Source organism: Mercenaria mercenaria, chromosome 16 (assembly GCF_021730395.1).
Source record: "Mercenaria mercenaria strain notata chromosome 16, MADL_Memer_1, whole genome shotgun sequence".
In the NCBI taxonomy this organism is placed as follows: domain Eukaryota; kingdom Metazoa; phylum Mollusca; class Bivalvia; order Venerida; family Veneridae; genus Mercenaria; species Mercenaria mercenaria.
This window is the reverse complement of record NC_069376.1, coordinates 63230718-63255206: the sequence shown is the minus strand read 5'-3', so window position 1 is coordinate 63255206 and position 24489 is coordinate 63230718. Positions and strand designations below refer to the sequence as shown.

General features: G+C 34.9%; 1 protein-coding gene across 1 annotated transcript; it reads left to right on the top strand.

The window, feature by feature from the left end:
* Nucleotides 1-12716: 12716 nt before the first annotated feature.
* On the top strand, nt 12717-24118 carry LOC123539816 (sodium-dependent multivitamin transporter-like). The gene is made up of 3 exons (XM_045324597.1): nt 12717-13329; nt 19941-20095; nt 23987-24118. The coding sequence occupies exons 1-3, from the start codon at nt 12717-12719 to the stop codon at nt 24116-24118; spliced, it is 900 nt and encodes a 299-aa protein (XP_045180532.1).
* The last annotated feature ends 371 nt before the right edge of the window (nt 24119-24489 follow it).

Here is a 24489-nt window from a genome sequence, read left to right as displayed (position 1 = left end):
GTAAAATTATTGTGCTGCCTTGTGGCCAGCTGAGCCGGCACTGCACACATATAACAAGTTATATTAACCCCACAAATGTAAATAAACCTTGTATAAGTGTGTATATGATAGTGCTATATTTATCAAAAATATTATACAAAAATAGTAAACTACTGTATACCATAGAAGACAGTCCTTGAAAGAAAACTCCCTAAACTTATGGCCTGAGCATTGGTCCCCACATTTCTGCCTTTCATTATTTATGAACTGGGGTTCAATGCTCAAATGTTCCGGGTTCACACACAGAGAAAAGTGGCATATATGTGACACGTGTAGGCCTTTGGGTATTTTTAAAATATTTCTAGTGGCCTGACACATAAGTCTGTGCACATAATATTGTTTGCTGACAGTTTCTCCAGGCAGTTTTGTGGTTATTTTTCCATTGATCAGGTCGGCGTGACGTCACATCCGGAGCAATCGATTATGCAAATTACCTTGGAGGTGAAAGCAGGACCTCGCAATTCGTAGCGAATTAACTAGCGGTGTGGGTTGTGATGTTTTAATTCTCAAATGAAACAAATCAAGAGTCATCTTTTTTATCATCTGCAGTCCTTACGCTATGGTACAATCTATATATTTTTCAAAAAAAGTAGGGTTTTTGTGATAATTGATTTTGTGGCATTTTAAAACGGTCTGAAAAAGTGACAGATTACGTATTGTCTGCTCTTCGGCGCTACGGATCAGATATAATTAAAACAAGTTCCCAAGCTTATTCAACATTTTCTCAGTTTGCTATATATATATTAATCTAAACTAAATATCTGAGAACAAAACATTTTTTTTTATTCAACTTCTTTGCTTGAAATCGTAGCAGTTGTTTCTTTCATCTCTTTCAAGTGTCTTGAAATTTTTTTTTCTTTTTAAGAAAGAACAGATCTAATAAATAGTAAATTAATTTTCTGATATTTTTATGTCTTTTTTAAATAAGCTGATTTTTTAAATGTTTTAATGCTCTGAAATAATTATATTGTTGCCATTTTCTGAAATGTACTTTGTGCGATATATTTTATTTAGTTAATGTAAAATGCTATAATGTCGAAGTACATTAAGTATGAAAGTCATTTAAATAAAGTTGAAAACTTATACTTTATTCTATATGTAATCTTATTGCAGACATTTTTTTTTTGAAGAAATGTCCTTCCAGCCAAAAAATAGTTTGGTGAATTAATTTTAAAGTTTCAAATGAACTAAATGTTCGGGCATGTGTATTGGTTAAAGTTTTTTTATGTAGTAGCCCTTTGTCAATTGACACGCAAATAACAATAATGTGCATCTTCCAAATATCATAAGACCCTGAAGGCATACATCAAACGGATAAGAAAGGAAATTACCATAAGGCCCCGAAGGGGTACATCAGAGGGATAAAACAAACAGGAAATCAATCTATTAAAAAGTGATAGTCATTAGGAACTGGTCAAAACTGATTTTCATCAATATACCACATACTGATTGGTTTCCATAGTGATTTATGACTGGAATGAATGCTTTAATTTTGTGGTATGTGGAAGCAGTCAATTGTGACAGTCTAACAATTAACAAAAAAAAAATGGACATTGAAAACTACAAGATATGACTAACATTATTCTAGACAAAGCGTGCAAATTATCGTTCTCAGTTTTAAATAATTGACAAAACAGAGATCAGTATTTTTTTTAGTATTTTCGTAATTGGAAGTCATCATTTTATTGATACGTCCTGGCTTTTCGTAAAAAAGAAACTAGCATGCAGTTATTATATATATCATTTTATCTCCGCGTGTAACACAGTAGCTCTAGGTGTCATATTACATTTAAAACAATTGTAACATATAAAAAACCACTTTGTGTTATAAATGCTATTGTGATCCTGATACCCTTCGAGGGAGAAAAAAAATCCCTTCTCCAGTATTTACGCATAATGTGCTATTAAGCTTTAAATTATGACACCTCTCATTAAATTTCATACGAATGAGAATTTAGGTAAGAGGTGTTGATTTGATTAAATTTGGAGTGACTGAATCACTTTTGACACCACAGTATAAGCTATCTGGCTTTCAGAACTATTTTAATGGCAGGCTACTAAATAGAACAAGAAAAGTGAAACGAATGGAGAAACCTAATTAGATGAAATAGATTTTCTGTTTTATTTACTTTAAAAAGACCTCCGATTTTTTAAATTATAATTTTCATCAAGTCCGTCACAAATATGACACCTTGCAGCTTACACGGATCAATGATGAATATCACGTCTGAAACCTAAAAAAGAAAGGTTTTTTTCTCGGGAGTGATTTCTGGAACATCATGCTACATTATAAATTCATTGACTTATTAATATTGCCCAAAATTTTACTTTAAGCAAAGAAAAACAACCAGCACTAGTGAAACATGAAACGCTTTTCAATTACAATTTAGCGTTTGCTGTCACCTCCGCTTGTTGCTACGCAACGCGATACGCTGAAGTGCCCGGATATCCGACCTGATCAATAGCTAGGATTTTTATTTACTGTCGTACAACCAAGCCATTTCCGACACCCTTTTTCCCCCACCGGTATAGAATTATCATTTATTTTTTGCTTAATTCTTTCAAAAATCAATTGTCTGGGTTGATGTGCCATGTTTACAATTTTTTTTTTATTTGCAGACAACAGAAAATTTTAGTAATTCTACCGGGTGACAATTCTTATAGGTTATGACACACTAAATAGCCACCACTATAATTTTATATTCTATATAAAATGACAAGTTTTCACAATGCTGCAATACACACCTAGACCCATTTTAAATTTCTTTAACTTACATTTTCTTGTAGAATAACATTTATACTGTAAAATTTCCAAAGAAAAGTAGGGGTCATGTTTGATGCAAGAAAAATATTTCTGGTCAAAGGGACACACCATAATTTTTACACTGAAATGACAATCACAATTTAGGGTAGGGGTGTATGAATAAATTTCACATGTTAAATTTATCAGTTTGGAGTCTTTTTTCAACATGCAAATGCTACCAGTATATCAAGTATAGGCATGCAATATGATTTCAACCAATATATAGCAATGATTTCAAGGAAAAATCCTTCCTACAGCAAAAAAAACTGAGAACTATTTGAATCCGCCATTATGCAACTACCATTTTTTCATAGGTGCTCAGGCTATTTAGTGTCTGTATGCCTTAAGGCATAACCCCTTTATTTCTTTTCATTTTTTGAACAAAAATAATTTCCAAAATGTCTCCCTAATAAAGAAAAATTTAAAAAATCCAAATTACCTACCCAATTTTTTTTTTAGCATGTTACCGGAAACAAAGAATTTTTTTCGGCCTAACTCACTTGTGAAGTAACAGTAGATGTTAATCGTGTACAGTACATACATAGGTTTAAATCACCAGAACATTTGTAATTTTGGATATTATTTGATAATTTTTACATAAATCAATCTGGAATTTAATCCCCTTTTGATACATGTAAGTTGCATTTGAATTTATTGCCAATTCCGTGCAAAAATTGGCATTTAAACCTACAGCATGTGAAGCATCAGCAGCGATGAAAGTTTCAATGGAATCGCTTCAATTATTTTGGTCTTTCGAGTGTTTGACGTGAGTGGGGATATTGCCCATATGAAAACAATATCTCAGTATTTCTGAGGACAACTTCAAATTAGTTTGACTACTGAACACCTAGAACTCAGGCTAGTAGTAGACATACAGTTACCAGATGACGAGACACTTCCAATGATAAAATATATAGCAATTTGTACCATAACCAGAAGCTTTTCTTAAATTCATATTTGTCTCGGAACTGATTGATGAAAATAATTAACGTTTCCTTCAGTCAAAGAACTATAAAATACAAACAATGACAACTGGAGATACTTCCGCATCATCGCATGTTAGCGCGTTATCTTATTTTAAAGCATTTGCCAACTTGATCAATTGTGATCAAATCAGCAGACGCTTACCTGAAGTATAAAACAGATTCTACGCCTGGCCCTAATATAAAACCGAATTGAATCCATTTTTCAGATTTGCCAGACTTCCAGTCATAACTTCATTTCTTCCCCATGTAGAAAATACTAATAACAATAAAAAAACACCATTATCATTGTAAACAAACATTCGAAATTAATCTAATTTCAAAGCGTTTGCTCACTTAATTACTAGTGATCAATGGACGCTTACAACGAAATCTCATTCAGTAGTCATGGGAAATTGGCAAGATTTGTTCTATATGCCTTTCAAGTTGCCGATCTATTTAATTTTTTTTTGCTCTTTGCTCCAGTAAATAAGGCATGGAGTGTGCTCATGACTTGTTGTATATAATTTTAATTATCATTATTCAGAATTATAAATATTAAACATTTACAAAAATGGTGATAACAACTAATCATAATTTTTACAAGCAATTACTTAATACACTTGCTTTACAGTACATAATACGTACATGCTACTTATTGTATATTAAGTCACGGATCTCTAACCAATTCCATTAAATTTAAAATTGGGGACGAACTGACTGGGGCGAAATTACGCCTTCATCCTGCATAAACAGATATTAACAAACTACAGCTGAGTCTAGATCATTTACAGATTAAATCAGCATGTCTGTTGTACAATAAAGTTATGATTTGCCTGATGATTTGAAAAGTTGGAATAAGATATTCACCTCTTTTTGTTCGTGGAAAAATGTATTTCTGACATGTTTGCAAAGGACGTAAATGAAACGAAGGGAGGTAACTTTTTAAAGACGAATCTTTGCTCCAGTAAATAAGGCATGGAGTGTGCTCATGACTTGTTGTATATAATTTTAATTATAATTATTCAGAATAGACGCTATCCTGCTGGATTTTAGTAAGACGCTATCCTGCTGGATTTTAGTAAAGCATTTGACAAGGTCCCCCACGGCAGATTGTCTGCTAAACTTTGGCATTACGGCATCAGGGGTAACTTACTACAGTGGATTGAAAGTTTCCTATCCAGCAGAAGTCAACAAGTTGTAGTCGAGGGTCACATGTCTCCGTCAGCACCCGTCACATCTGGTGTGCCACAGGGCTCGGTCTTAGGCCCCCTGCTCTTCCTCCTCTACATTAATGACATGCCAGGGAAGGTCAGCTCTACAAATCGGCTCTTTGTCGATGACTCACTCCTTTATAGGAAGATCAAGAGCCAACAAGATGAAAACATACTGCAACAAGACCTCCACTGATTAGAGCAGTGGGAAACAGACTGGCAAATGCAGTTTAACCCCTCCAAGTGCGAGACAATCAGGATCACAGCGGTGTTCCACAGGGTTCGGTCCTCGGGTCTCTCTTATTTCTTATCTATATCAACGATCTACCTGAACTTGTTAAACACTCTAAAGTTCGACTCTTTGCCGATGACACGGCCATCTACCTTTCTCTGACTGTCTCTTCCCATTCAAGTCTACTCCAGCAAGACTTACAGCAACTGGAATTCTGGGAAACAAAATGGGACATGAAATTCAATCCGTCTAAATGCCAAGTAATACAGATCACTAAGCGTAAAACACCTATACCAACACAGTACCTTTTACACAAAACCATCTTACAAACAGTACCATCTGCAAAATACCTTGGCATAACTATATCACACAACCTTACATGGAATGACCACATTGACAACATCACCAAAAAAGCAAGTCAAACATCGGGTTTCCTAAGACGTAACATCAAAGTGCACTCAGAAGGGTTAAAATCACAAGCATACAAAAAACTTGTACGGTCCCAACTGGAGTACAGTTCCACTGTGTGGTCCCCCCACTCTGAAACTCTTATTGACCAGCTTGAGTCTGTGCAGCGCAGGGCTGCACGCTGGGCCAAGCGCGATTACGGCCGTACATCAAGTGTAGACAACATGCTGACTTCCCTAAATTGGCGACGCCTTGCACTCCGTCGCATTGACCAGCGCCTGGTTATGTTTTATAACATCTTGCATAAGCAGGTTGCCATCCCACTACCGGACTACCTAACACCCAGCACTAGATCTTCCAGAACCAGAACCACTCATTCCCAGGCATTCGTTCAAGTTTCACCCTCATCCAACTATCATAAATTTTCATTCTTCCCTAGAACAGTATATCATTGGAATGTCTTGCCCTCACATGTTGTCAACTCGTCTGGGCCAGTGTTCAGTCAGGCTGTAAGCCAGATTGAGCACATCTCACGTTAAATACACCTGCCCTATTTTTAACCTGTTTTTAACCATTCTCCTTCTTTCTTTTTACTACTACCTTTTTTTACTCATTTTAACATTCTTGCTAGTTGACAGCAAAGTCTAGGTCCCCAGCAGGGGTTTGACTATATATATATGGAAGATAGATAGATAGATAAGCGAAATCCAATCAAGACAGTCTATCACATTCATGGCCACCAACTTGCCTGTGTACCAAACGGGAAGTATCTTGGCACTACCATCCATGAGAAGCTCATGTGGAACGACCATGTAGACGCCACAACCAAGAAGGCTAATAACAGTCTTGCATTTCTCAGGAGGAACATTACCAACTGTCCTTCAAGTATCGAAGCACAGTGCTACATGACGCTGGTTAGACTGATCATGGAATATGCATCTCCGGCCTGGGACCCTCATACCAGTAAAAACATCAATAAGCTGGAAGCGGTTCAGCGACGTGCGGCACGCTTCGTTACTGGGAATTACAGGATGACAAGCAGCACATCACAGATGATTGCCACTTTAGGATGGCCCACGCTGCAACAGCGCAGAGCTGATGCAAAGCTGATACTTGTGTACAGAATTACACACAGTCTTATTGATATCCCTGCGCCCATGTACCTACACCCAGCCGCACTGTCTACCAGAGGTCACACATACAGCTACCTGGTGCCTTATTGCCGGACAGACACATACAGGAACTCCTCCTTCCCGTCTGCTATCAGACTTTCCCAAACAAATTTTTTTTCTAATAAACACTATAAAAACACCTTATAAACACCATCAAAACCGCTTTTTTGGTGTTTGTTAGTGTGTTCCATTAGTGATCCATTGAAACAATCAAGAAATGGCTGCAATGGATCGCAAACGGAACGTGTTCCATTAAATGGATCGCGATTTTGAAGCGAGTTATTAACTTTACAGAGCCATTCAGAAGGCTTCCTCCTCTTTTATCAGGAAACATATGGTTTTAATCCATCCAATGTACCATATAACAGCAGATCTTCTAGCTGCTAGGTTATTTATGTAATCTCATCTAAGGTATAATATTGAGGGACAGAAATTAGTGCATTTTTAGGTAGTAAGTGTAGAGGTTGGACATATGATATGGATTTACTGAAGAGAAAATGGTGGTTGTTATTTCATTTAATTTCTGTGATTTACAACTAAAGGTATTTTCTTAAAACATGTACTTACAATTCAGTATAAATGAATGCATGTTTACTTTGTGATTCTTTATAGATTTCAATAAAATTAGTGTATGTTAGAATTCCAAGATTTATTAAATGCATAACACAATAGTTTTTGAAATGCTGATTCAAATGATCTGTATACTTTCTTATATGGAAACTAGTTAATAAATATGTTTCTCTTTGTCTATCCATATTTTACAAAATTTAAGATGGAATTTCTGTTTGCTGCATATTTATCAAACGATTTGTATAAAACTGCATCCAAATGATCATGAAAATGTTGAATGATTGCTAAATTTGTATTATATATAATATATATAATTTAACAAATAATATATTTGAATAATTTTAACAGAAAGACCTTTTCAACATATCTCTGCAAAGCCAGGCTATACCCAATCACATTAACGATTTGCCAAAACTGAATGCATCAGGTTTCAATTAAATACAGCCTGTAGTTAGGAATGTATCAGTTTGATGAAACGCATTTCATTATGCGATCCATTATACGATCTATTATGCGTTCCATTATACGATCTATTATGCGTTCCATTGAGCAATCTATTGTGCGCTCCATTAGCGTGTTGTTAAATGACACATTTATGTTAATTAGCGATCCATTAGCTCATTTGCATGTGAAATTGGAACATGGTTTTGATGGTGTTTATTGGATTAATAACTCGCTTGCGGATCACGGTTTTAGTGGCGTTTATTGACAGTGTTTATTGGGCTTTTTTTTTTTTTTTTTTTGGGTTGGAACCAGCTACCAGAAGCCATTGCCACCTCCCAGACCTTGGACAGCTTCAAGGCGGGACTGGGCACTCTTCATTAGACGCACTTCATGGTTTTATCTTCTTTTATCCTGCACATTTGTTTCTGCGCCTCACTTTTACCTTGTACAGTTTTCAAGTACGTCTATGCCCCAGAGAGGGCCCTGTACTTTAATGGGAAGAAGAGAAGAAGAATCGAACTACGTACAGCTGTTTTCCTTGCTATCTTAGACTGTTTTTTTTTTTCAGATCAATAAAATCTTATCGGACAAAATCGCTACAGAAAAAGACTCTTCTAGGTTAGTTGTAATCTTTAAACAACGTCTCAAGGATCAGTCTGTGCTGTAAACAAAGCTGGCATCATAGGTTTGTCGATGACCTAGTTTTCGCGTATTAATATGTTAATGCATTCAGAACAATCGCGCAGCGCCGTCTACCGCCTGTACCTACATAAGGAGAGATCGCCGGGACGTCACGCATTAACACCTGTTTATCTGGTGGTTGGCAAAACAAATGTTTTTAAATCGTTTGTGTATTGTATCGGAATTTTCAATTTTTAATAACTTTTCCGCTCAGTTATGGATTTTAAAAATTCAAAAATTTTTGAAATGCTTACGATTTTCATATTTTCTCATTTAAATATCTTTTTAAAATGAATGACCGTTTTAAATGACATATATGATTTTACTAGCGGCGTAGCGATGCTCCAAACTTTTAGAAAAAACACTGTAAGTTAAGCGTTCATAATAAATCCATTTTGTTTCGAAATGATAATTAAAAGTAATCAATAAATTGCTTGTTTTATTTCCTTTCCATTGATCAAAAATTATTGATATCATTTGTGTTTTAAGAAAGTTTAAGCCGTTAGAAAAACATCACTGTTTACAAAAAAAACATGGACGCTCGGCGTCTGCCCACCCAATCTTTGTCTTATCAGTTCTAAAAATAGAAAATACAAGGGATTTGTATACAAATTAACACGATCTCTCGGCACTAATCCACTGGAGGTAAATTGATCGAAAATCCCATGTATGACATTGGGCTGACGTGAACACCACCCAAAAATACACATCGTTTCTCTAGCACTGCCTCCTGATCTTTTAACTATATATCTGTTTTGAAGGCTCTGGGTTGGGCTGGATGTGGGAATTCTGCAGCGGATGCGATGAGGTGCACTGATTGATTTTACGCTTGTCTGTGTTAGTTTTATTGTTGTTGGGTTTTTTTCCCTTTCGATTGTTTTTTTTCCTGCTTTTCTTCTATTTAATTTACTGTCTTAACTCTTCTTCTGTATAAGTAAGTTTATATCTTAAAATTATATTTTGTTAAGCATATATATTTTTTCCATTCTAGACCAAACAAAAATCCGCCATTTAGTTTAATCTGACATTAATTTGACAGCCAGGGACGGACCGATTTCTAATGTTGGCAAAACTTGTGGTCCAACCCTTTTGTATTATCGCACATTCGCAAAGTTACTGAATACTTCCTAATGTACAGTAGTAATATATAGATCTATGTCTTGTATAATGATAGTTTGCTGTTGTATATATATTTACATATGTATCTGTATAATATTGTCTTGATGTACATTACCATAATGTCTTGTGTGATGATTACAATAAAATATGATTAAACTAAATCCATTTTGATTACAATCAGGGGAGGTAATCAGATATAAAATAACTCTGGAACATATGATTGGATCTGATTTGTCATGGAATCCAAGATTTATTGTTGTTGAAGATATTTTGGAAGTTTGTATCAAATAAAACCATAAATAAGTCTCTATATGGCTGCAAAAGCCAAAATAGCCAATTTTGGACATTTAAGGGGCCACCACTCTGGACCCAAGACAGAATCTGGCCAGTTGAAGAAAGGAAGCAAGATCTTGTGGTGATACAAGTTGTGTGCAAGTTTGTTTAAAATCAAATCATAAATAAAGCTGCTATTGTGCAGACAAGGTCAACATAGCTAATTTTGGCCCTTTCAGGGGCCATAACTCTGGAACCCATAATGGAATCTGGCCAGTTCAAGAAAGGAACCGTGATCTTATGGTGATACAAGTTGTGTGCAAATTTGGTTAAAATAAAACCATAAATGAAACCACTATCGTGCAGACAAGAAATTGTTGACGGACAGACTGACGATGGACGACAGACGAAGGGTGATCACAAAAGCTCACCTTGTCACTATGTGTCAGGTATCATGAAAAAGCTATTATATTTTGCCATTCTATAAAAAAGAATAACAAAAGGATGGCTTGAATTAAAATGATATAGACATGTATATTTGTTTGTCTTTTTTTAAAATAAAAGTTATGCTTCTGACACCTCTCACCTGGTTCATCAATTTTTTTAAAAGAAAGGTCTACTTTATTGTGAAAAGCTCCTCTTTTTTCCTACTTAATGTAACTGCTTTTTCCTAATAGTCCCCTACTCAACACAATTGCTGTCGTCAAAATGACAAAAATCAATTGAAAGAGAAAATTGATGTTTGAGTAAGGGGGATTATTATCATATTGAGGGGATTTTGACTGCCCAATCATTTTTGCCAATGGGATTTTGATCACCCAATCATTTTTGCCAAGGGGGTTTTGACGATCCATTGAGGGGATTATGAACACCTTCCTATTTCTGTTGAGGGTTTTTTGACCACCATGTCATTTTTCAGACAAATGGGTTTTGACTGAGGGGATTTTGAGCGTCTCCCGTTTTAGTGTTTTATATTCGGAAAATGTCTACATACGCCTAATTGCTTAACAGCAAAAATTATAGGGTAGTATTTTCAGAGAGTTTTGTTTTTCAGAAAAAAATATTTTTCTTATATGTAAGATGACTTCTTGATATTACTTTTTCGTTTGTATCCATGTCATAAAAATGCTCTAAAGTACCAAAGTGAATTAATGATTTATATGGAACAAAGAAGGAACTGCGTTAGTACAATGTAACCCGTAAGGAAGGCTTGCGGAAGGTTTGTTGTACTATCGAAACGCCTGTGGGTAATGGCATCATGTCCAAAGGGTCACGTGGTGTGTTTCTCCACGGTCAACAACTGAAAAGTCTCTGTATGACTTATAATGTTGATCAAGGAAAAGAAATCCTGACAGAATCTGAGTCTAAAGTATGAATGTGAACTCATATAAATTTAACTTCATGTTATAAGTATGTTAAACCCAGCAATATCAATGCAGATTGTTATCAATAGGTTATAGTACGGGGGCCAATAGGGTCTACCATGCATCCCCCAGACTTTTTTCATAGGTACCAAATTGTTCGGCAGGACCAACCCTTTCGAAATAAAAACTGTTCCTATGAAAAAACTCTTTTGAACTATATATGATTTCACTGTTTCTATGGCAACCATTCAATTTTGAAAAGGACGACATTATAGATGATAATCAGTAATATCTTGGTCAGTTTTTGTGATAAAACAATAAAAATGATGTCAAAATGGAGCTATGACATTGGCCTTTGAAAAGCAGCGTTTTTATGTTAATTAACTAATTTGCATATTCAGGAATATTAATGAAAATTTTAAAAAATAACTAAATTCTGTTAAAAAATAGCATTTTCTAAGTTTCAAATCAATTTAAATGTTCTAATTTGCTTTGTCCTGGTCTAAAAGTCTCTCGGTGTTTTGTAATATACTATTTTGTTACTTTTATGACACATTTGTTTACTTAAAACTAGATGTGCCCAGCTAATTGCATTAATTGAACCAGTGTCACAAACAACAAATAAAATTCTGAAAGCCCTGAAACTGAATAAAATGATATAATTAATTTGCTATCAATGAAAAACCAATTTTTATGTGGTCTATAATGTTTGTAGACATAGAATTAACACTTTATTAAAGGAAGAATAAAAATGTAACATATATTACACATGTTACGTTACCATTTCAACAACGTTGTTATATTGCTTTAATTATTCAGAAAATATTCCTCTATAATGTGCCGAAAACCGCATCTAAATATAACAAGTGGTTACGGAACTACATACGGAGTAACATTACATATTGAACGCCCCTCGTAACTGCCCGCCGTAACATAGAAAAACATCGTTTAACCAGAAACAAACCGTGAAACTATTCATTACAGTGCAATGATGAAATAATTGAGGTATCTAATTAGGACATATATCCTTCTCAAATTGCTATATACGAAGATACATATTTATATACGAAACAAATTACATATATTTTGAATGATTCACGAAAGTGCTTATCTATGTTATAGTTAAATCGTTTCTTTTTCCGAAAGGCGCGGCTGTACCAAAATGGATCTAGTTGATGACCGCATTTTTATTCCTTAAAACACTATATTTACAAACAACCGAACAGATTCATCTTCAAACCTCATAACCGTTAAGTACAGTAAAAAACTGTGACATTTATCGACATTAAACCGATACCTCAGTCGTCTTTCAACCATTTCTCGGATTACCTTATAGTTATATAACTAAAAGTTATATCGTTACCGCTCACTTGCCGATACCAGATCGCAAACGCAGTTTAGTTTATGAGAAAGTTTATTTACAAACTTAGTCAAAATGAATGAAGAATTTGTAATTGGGAGGAGTTTCGGAACGGCTGATTATATAGTGTTTGGAGCTCTTATAGCAATTTCTATAGCAATAGGAATATTTTTCGCCATCAAGGATAAAAGACACAATACATCAGTAAACTACTTTCTTGGGGACAGAAAACTGAAGTCGTTTCCCCTTGGTTTATCTTTCGTGGCGACATTTCTATCATCAATTACGATGTTAGGCTCTCCGGCTGAAGTCTATGTGTATGGACTGCAATACGCTATGCAAATAATAGGGATTATGGGATCACTTTATCTGGCATCTGCAATTGTAGTGCCGTTATTACATCCGTTGAAATTAACAAGTGTGTATGAATACTATCAGCTACGCTATGGCACAAAATCTGTCAGATGTCTTGGCGTGGTATTAGGTGTTTCCTACTACACACTATACATGGGTATAGTTCTATTCGGAACTGCTTTAGCGCTTCAGTCCACCACTGCATTACCAATTTGGATATCAGTTGTTACATTTGCTGCAGCTGCGACTTTATACACGTCTATAGGAGGGATAAAAGCCGTCATATGGACCGACGTGTTTCAGTCATTTGTCATGCTCGGTGGAATATTAGCAGGTAATGGCAGAAACTCAGTTAATCTACCTATATATGAATAAGCAATTACAGCTGCAAAATATATAAATTGTTTAATGATAGAAAATATTCATATTAATTGTTGCGGCTCGTCTGGACATGCTAATATTATATATTATTATTATAACGAAAAAGACCAACACTTAAATCGATCGTATGGGAGCTTTTTGCAAATATATTATGGAGATGGGAACCAGTTGTTGCAATAATCTCAAGTTAAATTTGTTTTCTTTTTTGCGTGACTGGGCGGTGTTTATCTAGTGTTTGCACTTCGCAGATCTTTGAGTCTCAGTTATGTTAAATGTAAGCATAATAAATGGCACCCTGACTAATTTGTACAAAAAGCTAACCTTTTTATTTTGAAGCTGTATTATAATAGTTCTAGATATACTTTAACAGCTTCTGTGTTCCTAAACTACTAAAATGTGACTTCTACTACTACTGCTACTGCTACTGCTGCTGCTGCTACTGTTGCTGGCACTGCTACTGCTACTACTGCTAGTAGTAGTAGTAGTAGTAGTAGTAGTAGGTTAGTAAATATTGGTATGTGAATAAAGGGCAATATGTAGACTATGCACGTACATGACTTATGCTTGTAGGTCCTAGGTCAATGTCATATAAAATCTGTTTCTGCTTCATAGGTCAAATAAAATCTGTTTCTGCTTTATAACTTCTATATGCATTGATGGATTATCTTAATGCTACAAACAAACGTTCCCCATGATGAGAGAATGTGTCTTGATACATTACCTATGCTTGTCGGTCGAAGGTGAAGGTCACTGTTTAAGGTCAAGTAAAATTTTGTTTCCAATCCATAACTTTTAATTTCAGGATTTTTTATTACTACACAGAAGTGTTCCTCATGATTAGACAATATATCGCGCACATGGCCCATGGTTGTCGGTTGTTTCTTAGGTCCTAAGTGCCTTGAAGCATTTTTAGTCCTAACACTGTTGCCAACAACCACAAGGGACGAAGAGTAGCAAAGTTTTCCACCGGTAGATGGCTTCTGTATTGCCACTGCAATTATCGGTCATTTGCTTCATATCATTTGTTAAACAGTTTGACGACAAAACAAACGTACAGACAAAACAGCTTCAAGCCCTTAGTAACAATCTGACATTACAAATAACAACACCACTACTGTTCCCAAAATCATAAGAATATATTTTCTCTTTCACATACAGGCACATATTTATATGATACCAAAACGTCATATTTGCATCATACACATTGCAATAACAGTTTTTTTTCTAGAAGTTTCCATATTTTGAACATAGAATCCAAATACAAATAGTATATAAATTTTGATGACTTGAAAAGGGTCAGTCTTAGCAGTTTGAGTTCATAATATGACTAGAGTTTATAACATAGGAACATCCTTGTAGTGACTCACTTATAGCCATATTTTTGGTCCCGTGCGATTGGAAAAAAAATAATGGCGACATATACCAATTTGTTCCGTAATGTCTGAAGTTTATTCTAAGCCATGTCGCCAGTCTGAATTCTGTCTGAATATTGAATGCATCTACTAGTATCTTAAAGGTAAATGCCACAGTTGCCTGTATGTATATAGGGCAAAACTTTCCTACGGCCAGAATCTCTTTAAACTTTAAGTACTGACTGAGAAGCAAGTTTAAAACGGAAATATATTTTAAAAATCATAGGTACCCAGGCTTGATATTGAATTATCTGCTCTTGAAAATCAGAAAATACTCAAAAATCCAATTTTCAAGGGCAGATAATTCAAGATCAAGACAAGAGAACTGTGCATTTTAATTTTTATTTCTGTTTCAGACTTCATTTGCAGTCAGTATACAAAGTGTAAAGAAATTCGGTCCATGGGAAAGATTAGGACATTGCGGTATCATTTTGTCACGGTCATAGTTAAGGACATATGGAACAGTCTCTGTATTGACATGGGGCAACAATTTTCTTACAGAAAGTATTTCTTCTTTAATCTTTTTTTTTTAACTGACAAAGAATCAAATCAAAAACAGAAATATGAAATAAAACAAACCATAGAAACCCAGCTTTGGTCATGAATGATCAGCGCTTGAAAGTCGGAAAATACTGAAAATCAATCTACTTTCAAGGGCAGATAATTCAAGATAAAACTCGGGTACCTATGATTTTTGATGTATATTTCCGTTTTAAACTTGATTCTCAGTCAGTACACAATGTTTAAAGAAATTCTGCCAGTAGGACATTTAAGAACATTTAATAAATTGCAAGATGAATTTCAGTGTTTATGCATAATTGTGTAATTGTATATACTTAATGTTTAATGACAACGATATCAAATAAATAAGACCCCGGTATACATTGTTTTTGCAAACATTGTAAGTACGATGAGGTCGACTGATTGTGAGATTTTTGGTACATGTTATTCGTGGTGGAGGAAGATCAATGTTACTATCAGAGCAATATTTCAGGAACAGGCGGACACCTGGGTAAACCATCGACCCTCCGTAAGCCAGCTGGAAGGCTACATATGATACAATTTTTCACACTAAGCAAGGTGGTGTGGGGAAGTGTTTCAAAGTCAGCGGCCAATAAGGCACCCCTGCATATGAGAGCTAACATATAAATGAGAAAAAAATATATCTTCTTCTTTGTATATTCCCTTCTGTAACTTTTACTGTACGCTCTTGCATGTCTTTTTTTCTTTCTGGAGGTAGCCTCTGTTCTCTCACGATCTTTCTGCACTTCTTCCCTGACTTGATTATAAAATTCAGACTAGATTTGTAGACATCTTTTTCAAGACAAAATATTTTCAATATCATCTTTTCAATGATTTCCAGTGTGTGTCATTTTGATAAAAGATAAATATTTGTGTAGAATCTGGTATCTATATAAAACATGGATTGACCTACTTTCTAGTTAAGGAAAAACAAACTGACCTATATTTTAAAATGTACAAACATTCTGACCAGTTACAACAAAGATGACTATGAACGCTTATGGCGTGGTCACACTACACGTAGTTAATCGTAGTAAGGAATGATCGTAGTTGATTGTAGTTGATCGTACTAAGCGTAGTTACACGTAGATAGTCGTAGTCAAACGTAGTAATGATCGTAGTTCGAACTTATGATTTGTCCGTAGTAAGCAAATAATTTTTCGGCATGTTCAAAATCTGACTTCGATTAACTACGATGTTTTGACCCTACTGTGACCGTAGTTTGAACGTAGTTGATCTTAGTTAAACGTACTTGATCGTACTTAACAGTAGTGTGTATCGTTTTTGATCGTAGTACAAGAAAAACACATCGACAGTACGGTTCAACTACGATCAACTAGGGCTCCACTACGGCTAAACTAAACTAGGGCTCCACTACCGCTAAACGCTTTTCCGTAGCTCAACGTAGTTGATCGTAATTTGTCGTAGTTGTTCGTACTTCGATCGTAGTATATACGTAGTGTAACGTAGTAACTCGTGGTAAGACGTAGTGATACCCTAGTTAACCCTACCCGATTTACTCGTAGTTGAACGTAGTTGTTCGTACTTACACGTACTTCAACGTACGACAAACTACGTTTAAAGTGAACTACGACCAACTACGTGCGTGAACGTAAATGTGACCATTGCTTTAGCCAATCGTAGTATAAATATTACAAGTTTATTTTTGGCACGAATAAACAGAATATAGTAGACATGGGCGTACAAGTTATGGGATTGAATCTGTAAGTGATGATTTTAACCTACACAACGCCTTTCTAAATTGTAAAGCCTTTGGTATCTCACTTAAAAGAACGCACTAACTGTATTGTTTCGAAAAATTCCAAAATACGTTTTTGATATATGGCTATCACCTTCGACCCTCTTCCTTGGTTCTGATACTTCAATGGGTAACTTATTTGAAACTGAAGTTCACTAAAGTTTGAATTTGGTATGTACAATGTATGATATAATTTGTTTAACACATATATTATAGATACTTATATTCAAAGCAAAGAAAACTTTGCAAATTTGTATTATCATAAAATGTATTTTTTAAATATACTGTGTATGAGTACAAGCGTATATCAATTGTAACGTCAAGTAACTAAGTTAAAGTGTGTAACAATTATCATCTTACGTACACAAAGTAAAACAAATGATTTTTTATTTTATCTTATATGAAGAAGTATATATTGATTCTTCATATTAGAACTGAGAATGTACACGTATATGACTTTCAGATGTAACCAATGCAGATGTTATCAGGCCTCCAAGCTTTCTTAACTAGCTTACTCTTTTTAGTTCTCGTAATATTTTACGATTATCAGTCATATGGTGACCCTACACAATAATCATGCCAGCCCAAATGTGGATGATATCATATCAGTTATCGTCGTTCGTTATATAAAATAGTTTTTCCACTACTGTAATAGACGGATAAACAGATTTGGATCATCTTTTCATGGTTGATCAGATATCATGGTAAAACGTTTACTTTATTACATTGGCAGATAATCACCTATGTGCACCTGTTTTGTAACCTTAGCATTTCTAAATGTTAAAAGTATGTACAATATAACAGAAAACAAACGTATGAAATTTCTATTAAAATGCATATAACGTAATGAACACCATAAAAATTGTTTTTGCTACCTAGTTGCTGGGATCTCATTACTTGGTATTGTGGGCAAAAGCTGCTCTTTTATTGCATGTAAAAAATAGACAGACTCCGAATGTTACAATAAATGCTGTGCATGTCATTCTATACCGTCTGTCAATGCGACAGTGTGAAAGCGCTACCGTAGTGTGCACAATGCTGTGCATGTCATTCTATACCGTCTGTCAGTGCGACAGTGTGAAAGCGCTACCGTAGTGTGCACAATGCTGTGCATGTCATTCTATACCGTCTGTCAGTGCGACAGTGTGAAAGCGCTACCGTAGTGTGCACAATGCTGTGCATGTCATTCTATACCGTCTGTCAGTGCGGCAGTGTGAAAGCGCTACCGTAGTGTGCACAATGCTGTGCATGTCATTCTATTACATGCACGACATTGTGTACACTACGGTTGTAATTTCACACTGTCGCACTGACAGACGGTATAGAATGACATGCACAGCATTGTGTACACTACGGTAGCGCTTTCACACTGTCGCACTGACAGACGGTATAGAATGACATGCACCGCATTGTGTACACTACGGTAGCGCTTTCACACTGTCGCACTGACAGACGGTATAGAATGATTTTTTTCTTGTGAGCACAACTGGCGAAGGTTGTAGATTTATTTCATGTAGGAAGTTACTACTCAGTGTTACATGTGAAGCAGTCCAAAATGTATTTAAATGATGTTGATGAAATATGGTATTTTGAGGCCTATAAGGATGTGGTAGCTTTTTTTTCGCTTAGTGTTATGGCGTATTGTATAGAAAAATATAACAAGACCACTTTTATTGTTAACTTCCAGGTTTAAGTGTTACATATTCAGAAAATGTCTACATATGCATAATTGCTAAACAGCAAATTATAGTGTAGCATTTTTCAGAGGTTTTGTTTTTCAGAACAGATTATTTTTCTTATATGTAAGATGACCTCTTAATATTATTTTTTTCATTTTTGGTAAGAAGACATGTAATGCTAACAGGCTGTATCCATGTCATTAAAATGCTCTAAAGTACTAAAGTGAAATAATTATTTATATAAAGTAAAGAAGGAACTGCAGTAGTATAAAGTAACATGTAAGGGAGCCATCCAGCTGGCTTACGGAAGGTCGCTGGTACTATTAAACCGGTAATGACATGATGCCCAAAGGGGAACCTAGTGTGTTACTCCACTACCAAAAGCTGAAAAGTCTCTGTATGACTTATAATGTTGATGGTGTGACGGCAAACCAAACAAAAACAAACAAAAGAAATCCTGGCAAAGTTTGAGCCGAAAGTATAAATATTCATATAAATTTAACTACATGTAAAAAGTATGTTAACCCTAGCAATATAAATGTAGATTGTTATCAATAGGTTATAGATATGTAAATTTAGTTCGGTGATATAATGATAGCTTCTCTCATTACAGTGATAATCAAAAGTACAACTAGTGCTGGTGGGCCTACTAACGTTGTTCAGGCTGGAAAAGATCGATTTAACTTCTTCAACTTTAACCCTGACCCAACGATCAGACACACATTCTGGACATTAGTTATTGGTGCTATTTCGCAGTATTTCTACCCGACAATAACACAAGCTGGGGTTCAGCGCATAATGTCCACATCGCATCCAAATACCGCCAGGAGAATGTTGTATCTTGCTGTTCCAGTCTATTGCACTGTATGGGTATTGGTTATGTTCGAAGGACTATCTGTATTTGCATATCACAGCTTAAGAGGTTGTGACCCTTTAGCGTCCGGTCAAATAAGTAACCCAAATCAGATAATACCATTTACTATACTTGAATTGTTTCATAATCTTCACGGAATACCTGGTTTGTTTATTGCAGCTGTTGCAGCTGCTTCTTTGAGCACTATTTCGTCGGGATTAAGTGGGGCAGCAGCGATCACGTGCGTCGATATATTAAAAGTTCTTAAACCGAATATTAATGACCAGAAATCAACAAAAATATCCAAACTTTTTGTTGTAATGTATGGAATCATTTCAGCATTAATTGCATTTGTTCTGTCTAACGTTAAAGGTCCTTTAGGTGAAATATTTGCTGGTTTTACAGGAGCTGTAGCGGGACCACAAACAGGAATGTTTCTTGTTTCTGTATTCTTTCGTCGAAGCCGGCCAAAAGCCGTTTTCTTTGCCACATGTGTAAGTTTAGCAGTATGTTTATGGTTAATATTTGGACATGCGTCCTCCTCAGATATGACTAGAACTCCCTACCTTCCTCCTGGACCCACAGACCAATGTCCAACCAGTAAGAAAAATGGGTCTTATACCATTTATTTAGAAAATACACAAACGGTCAATACCTCTACAGTATCAACAACATGGTCTTCAACTGCTACTAAAGCAATGGAAAGTAAGCAACTGTCCGGATTGAAAGTTTTTTATTCGATTTCTTATATGTATTTTCACTTAATTGGTACAATTATCACAATAATTGTAGCAGTTATTGGAAGTATTGTGCCCCTACCAACACAACAGCGTAGGGCAATGGTCGAAGAAAGGTGTGTTCTCCCATTAACTGTACTAGTTCCGCCTGTCTGTATATGGTTGTACTATAAATGTAGGAGAAAGGAAAAGGTCAAACAAAATGTTTCTGATGAAGGCGAAAACGAAGATATGTTAAAAGAAGAAAAATGCACAAGTATATGAGAGTATATGAACATTAAATTGTGACATTTTATAACAATAAATATAGCGAAACATTTTCTGGCAATATCCAAAGTCAATTCATATCATGATCCAAGCAGAAATAAACAGATAATGGCAAATGTTTGTTTTATAAAATTGTTATGTCGTAAAATTATGTGCTTTTTGACCCCTTGCATTGCCAGCAACAATATTATATCGTGGAAATGAAATGATAATATCCGAAATGTCATACTGTTTTTGTGGAGGAGAAAATGTTAAAACTTTTCTAGGATACACAGCCTGTCTTTACGGGGGGATTTAATGGATGTATGTTAGATGATAATGATTTAATAATAACACCATACTCTGTTCAAAGACTTCTATGAACATTAACATCATTATATTTTAGTAAATACTGAGAAAGCAGCTTACAGTTTTAATTACTGAAAAGGGGATACTGGTAACTTCACTAAAATGTGGGTCAAGAGTTATTGTTCCTTGTAATGTATTTTGTTCTGCATTTATCACGTGACTTTATACAAGTTTCACGTCTGTGTGCCAGTTCTTAATTAAACAAAGTTAATTTTTAACCATAATACAAATCTATATTTCTATGCTATTCAATCATGTTCATTTTAATGATTATTGATTTACCCTATGAAAAAGATGCTAATCAGGTCACTTTCAAATCTGATTTGAGTGATATTCTGATTTTTTAAAGATTTCTTAACTATGGCACCTTTGCCCCATATTTTTGGTCAACTTGTAACTAATTTCATCTTTTAAGCAGTTTTAAACCAAATTTGGTAGGATTAGCATGTTTCTCATAGATTTTATGTTGTAAATTATCCTTCTTACTTGTAGCTTATTTACTTTTGTTAACATACACTTGTTATATAGTCGGTTAAAAAAGCTCTTCAGAGCTTATGTTATTTGTAAATGTCTTGCCGACTCAAAATAAATCTTATCTTATCTTATCTTATCTTAACGTGCTCAAGTGAAATAGTTTTACATGAAACACAAATTATTTTAAGTGATATGTCTTATACATTTAATTAACCTTACACGGAAATATCATGTAAGTGCATAAAGTTAAACGTATATAAAAGTTTACATTAGAAATGTTCTTAGCATAAATGTATGATAAATGAATTTGGATATAATTACTATCACTATTGTGAAGTTCAGTTAATTAAATACCACTTTGGCTAAGGCACAATTAAGTAAGATTTTAAATAAGATTTTCCTACATTCTCCTTCGACGGGCACACTATGACAAAATGATATTCACATTATTTATCCATATTCTGATAAATCATACAGTGACATAGTTATGAACTCTCTAGTTAGGCAGTTGTAGTCTTTGCATCGTTAAGACATTCTGTGTATATATGTTAATAGATCTAAGTACGTTTCGAATACAAAACTGGTTTTAAAATATTTATACATATCTAATGTTCCACATTCGTTTATATGTTGTTAACATTTCTGCATGTACATGTATGTATCTAGTACCCGTTGTTTAAATAGGCCTATAGTAAATGAACCATCTGGTCTGGTCGCGAAATGGCAGAAAGGTTTTGGAACACTAATTTTTCACTTTGCATGGACACAGAGGTCTAAATTAAAGCTGGTTTCTGTTTAAAGTTTCATTTAGTATGTATTTTTGACATTTTGGGAGAAACATATGGAAGAGGAGGTTGTATTTGGTGTAGTGAAACTCAGTTTTAGTATGAGTAGTACTTCCAGGTCACAGCAGTGTGATTTTGATGTGATTTTACAGTAAGTAAATGTGACGAGAGATACCTCTCGTAGAAGATACACGACCCCTACTTATCTCTTCATTTTATGTCAGTATTATCAGAACTTTTTAAAAAGGATTTGTTCTCTGAAATGGTCTAGCTATGTTAGTTAACTCTTTAAAAAATGTCAGTTTTATACAGAATATATATAGGGAATACTATTTACTTAGCCGCATATAATCTAAAGGCATAGTGGAACTAACCTAAGTCTACCAACGTTTGATTATTTCGTACGTTGGTAAAGCTTAAATTATCATAAAGACATTTCACCTGAAAAGACAAATTATTTCTGATAGTTTTACCAGCAGGAAAGCATTCGCTATACATATTACTAGGTTAACTCGGCTGTAATGCGTTCATTCTTTTATGTTCTTAGTGCATATGGCGAATTAGGGGCTTCCTCCAAATTGAAATCCTTCTCTCGTGGAGCAATATTAGTATAAAATAGGAAAAGAATGCATCTGCCTATGAGAGACTGTAGGTAGGTGGATTCCCCATGCCGCTTAATTGTTGGATTTATTACAAAAATGAATGAAAACAATACATATGTATATATATAGTGCAAATGGGTCGGGCTACAAGTTTCAACAACATTAGCGACAGCCCTCCGCAAAACGTCACAATTTCACATATATATCTGTTCCGAATTATTGTATGGTAGATCTATTACAGCGTAGAAAATGTATAACTACGTAATGACACACAAAAATACAAGATAAATTAATTTTGAAAATGAGAGTAGGAAAAGAAAAAAAAAATGTTTGATTTGAAGACCACAACTTATGACGCTACACTTTTATTAAGCTCGTGTTAGGCAAACATAATCAATGAAATGAAACATGAATCAACGGTGCAAAATACCGTTTCCATGCGTAAAATTAGATAGGCTGCCAAATCAGTCATTATCATATAATGACTAGAACTAGAAAATAGTAATCAAGTACCGTCGAGTTTTCAACAGTAACTGTTGATGCTTTAGAAATACCAACATATATCTTTTGTAATATATTTACGATTCGGTTCATAATATAAAGGGCGTAAAGTTAATTGTTCGTTTTATTGAAAATCATCAAAACAAACAATTTCTATTGGCCTTGTTGTTTTTATTTTTACAAAGCAATATTAAACACCTATGTATTGTACCACTATTTTAGAAATAACTTATTTAAACAATTTATGTGGTCATCTTGTAATGTTATGGCTTGTAGAGAGTGATCATATTAACCCTTACCCTGCTAAATTTCTATGATGAACTTGTTCATCTTTCAATTTGGACAATATCATTACCTGTTAAAAGGGGTGCTTACCGAAAAGATACTGACTGAATGGCGAACATGATCATGATCTACGCTGGTCACAAAGTCAGAATCGCAAAGTCAGCACGATAAGTAAGTTAACGAATCAGCACTTGTAAAATCAAAGTCTGAGTATGGCCATAATACTTTTCTATACTAGTCTGGAATGCTTTAAGTAATCGAAATCTTTAATTAGAGTATATGTAATTTCAGCAGATTCATATATGTATTTACTTCTGTAAAACATGTATACAAAATATATCATATTTATTAAAATTTATGTTAGTTGTTATAATATAATAATATAGGTGAGCCGGTGGTCTTTTGGTAACACGCTTGCCTGTCAATCCAGAGGTCCAGATCCAGGCATTGGAAATTTCGGAGATGCTCTTGAGTGTCTCCCACCTAACATAAAGGCATGTACGGATTCTTCACCGTAAAGACGGCTTCGCGTGTATCGGTGCACGTTAAAGAACCAGACTGTCTATTCGCAAAGAGCTAGGCAAAGTTAGCCGGACAAGTCTGTATCTAAAAAGGATTTCTCTCTATCTGTTCTGGGTGCTTTATTTCACTCTGTCCCTCCGGTCAGATCGCTCTGTATCTGTATCTGTACTAGTAGAGGATGAATTTCGCGCCCTGTGTGGCTGCGTTTGCTATATGTAAAGCGCCTTTATCATGAAAAGGGCGCTAAATAAAACTGGTATAATAATAATAATAATAATAATAATAATAATAATAATAATTGTAGCAGTGTCTAAATATCTATGACAGCTCGATGTTCAAACAGCGTTTTTTTTGCAGAAATAACGCT

What these genes read in the sequence shown, in the direction of transcription:
- LOC123539816 (XM_045324597.1), top strand. Translation starts at nt 12,717, where the DNA reads ATGAATGAAGAATTTGTAATTGGGAGGAGTTTCGGAACGGCTGATTAT. An exon ending in GCTCGGTGGAATATTAGCAG is followed by an intron (nt 13,330 to 19,940) that starts GTAATGGCAGAA and finishes GAATCATTTCAG; the next exon opens with CATTAATTGCATTTGTTCTG. An exon ending in CCGTTTTCTTTGCCACATGT is followed by an intron (nt 20,096 to 23,986) that starts GTAAGTTTAGCA and finishes ATAATAATATAG; the next exon opens with GTGAGCCGGTGGTCTTTTGG.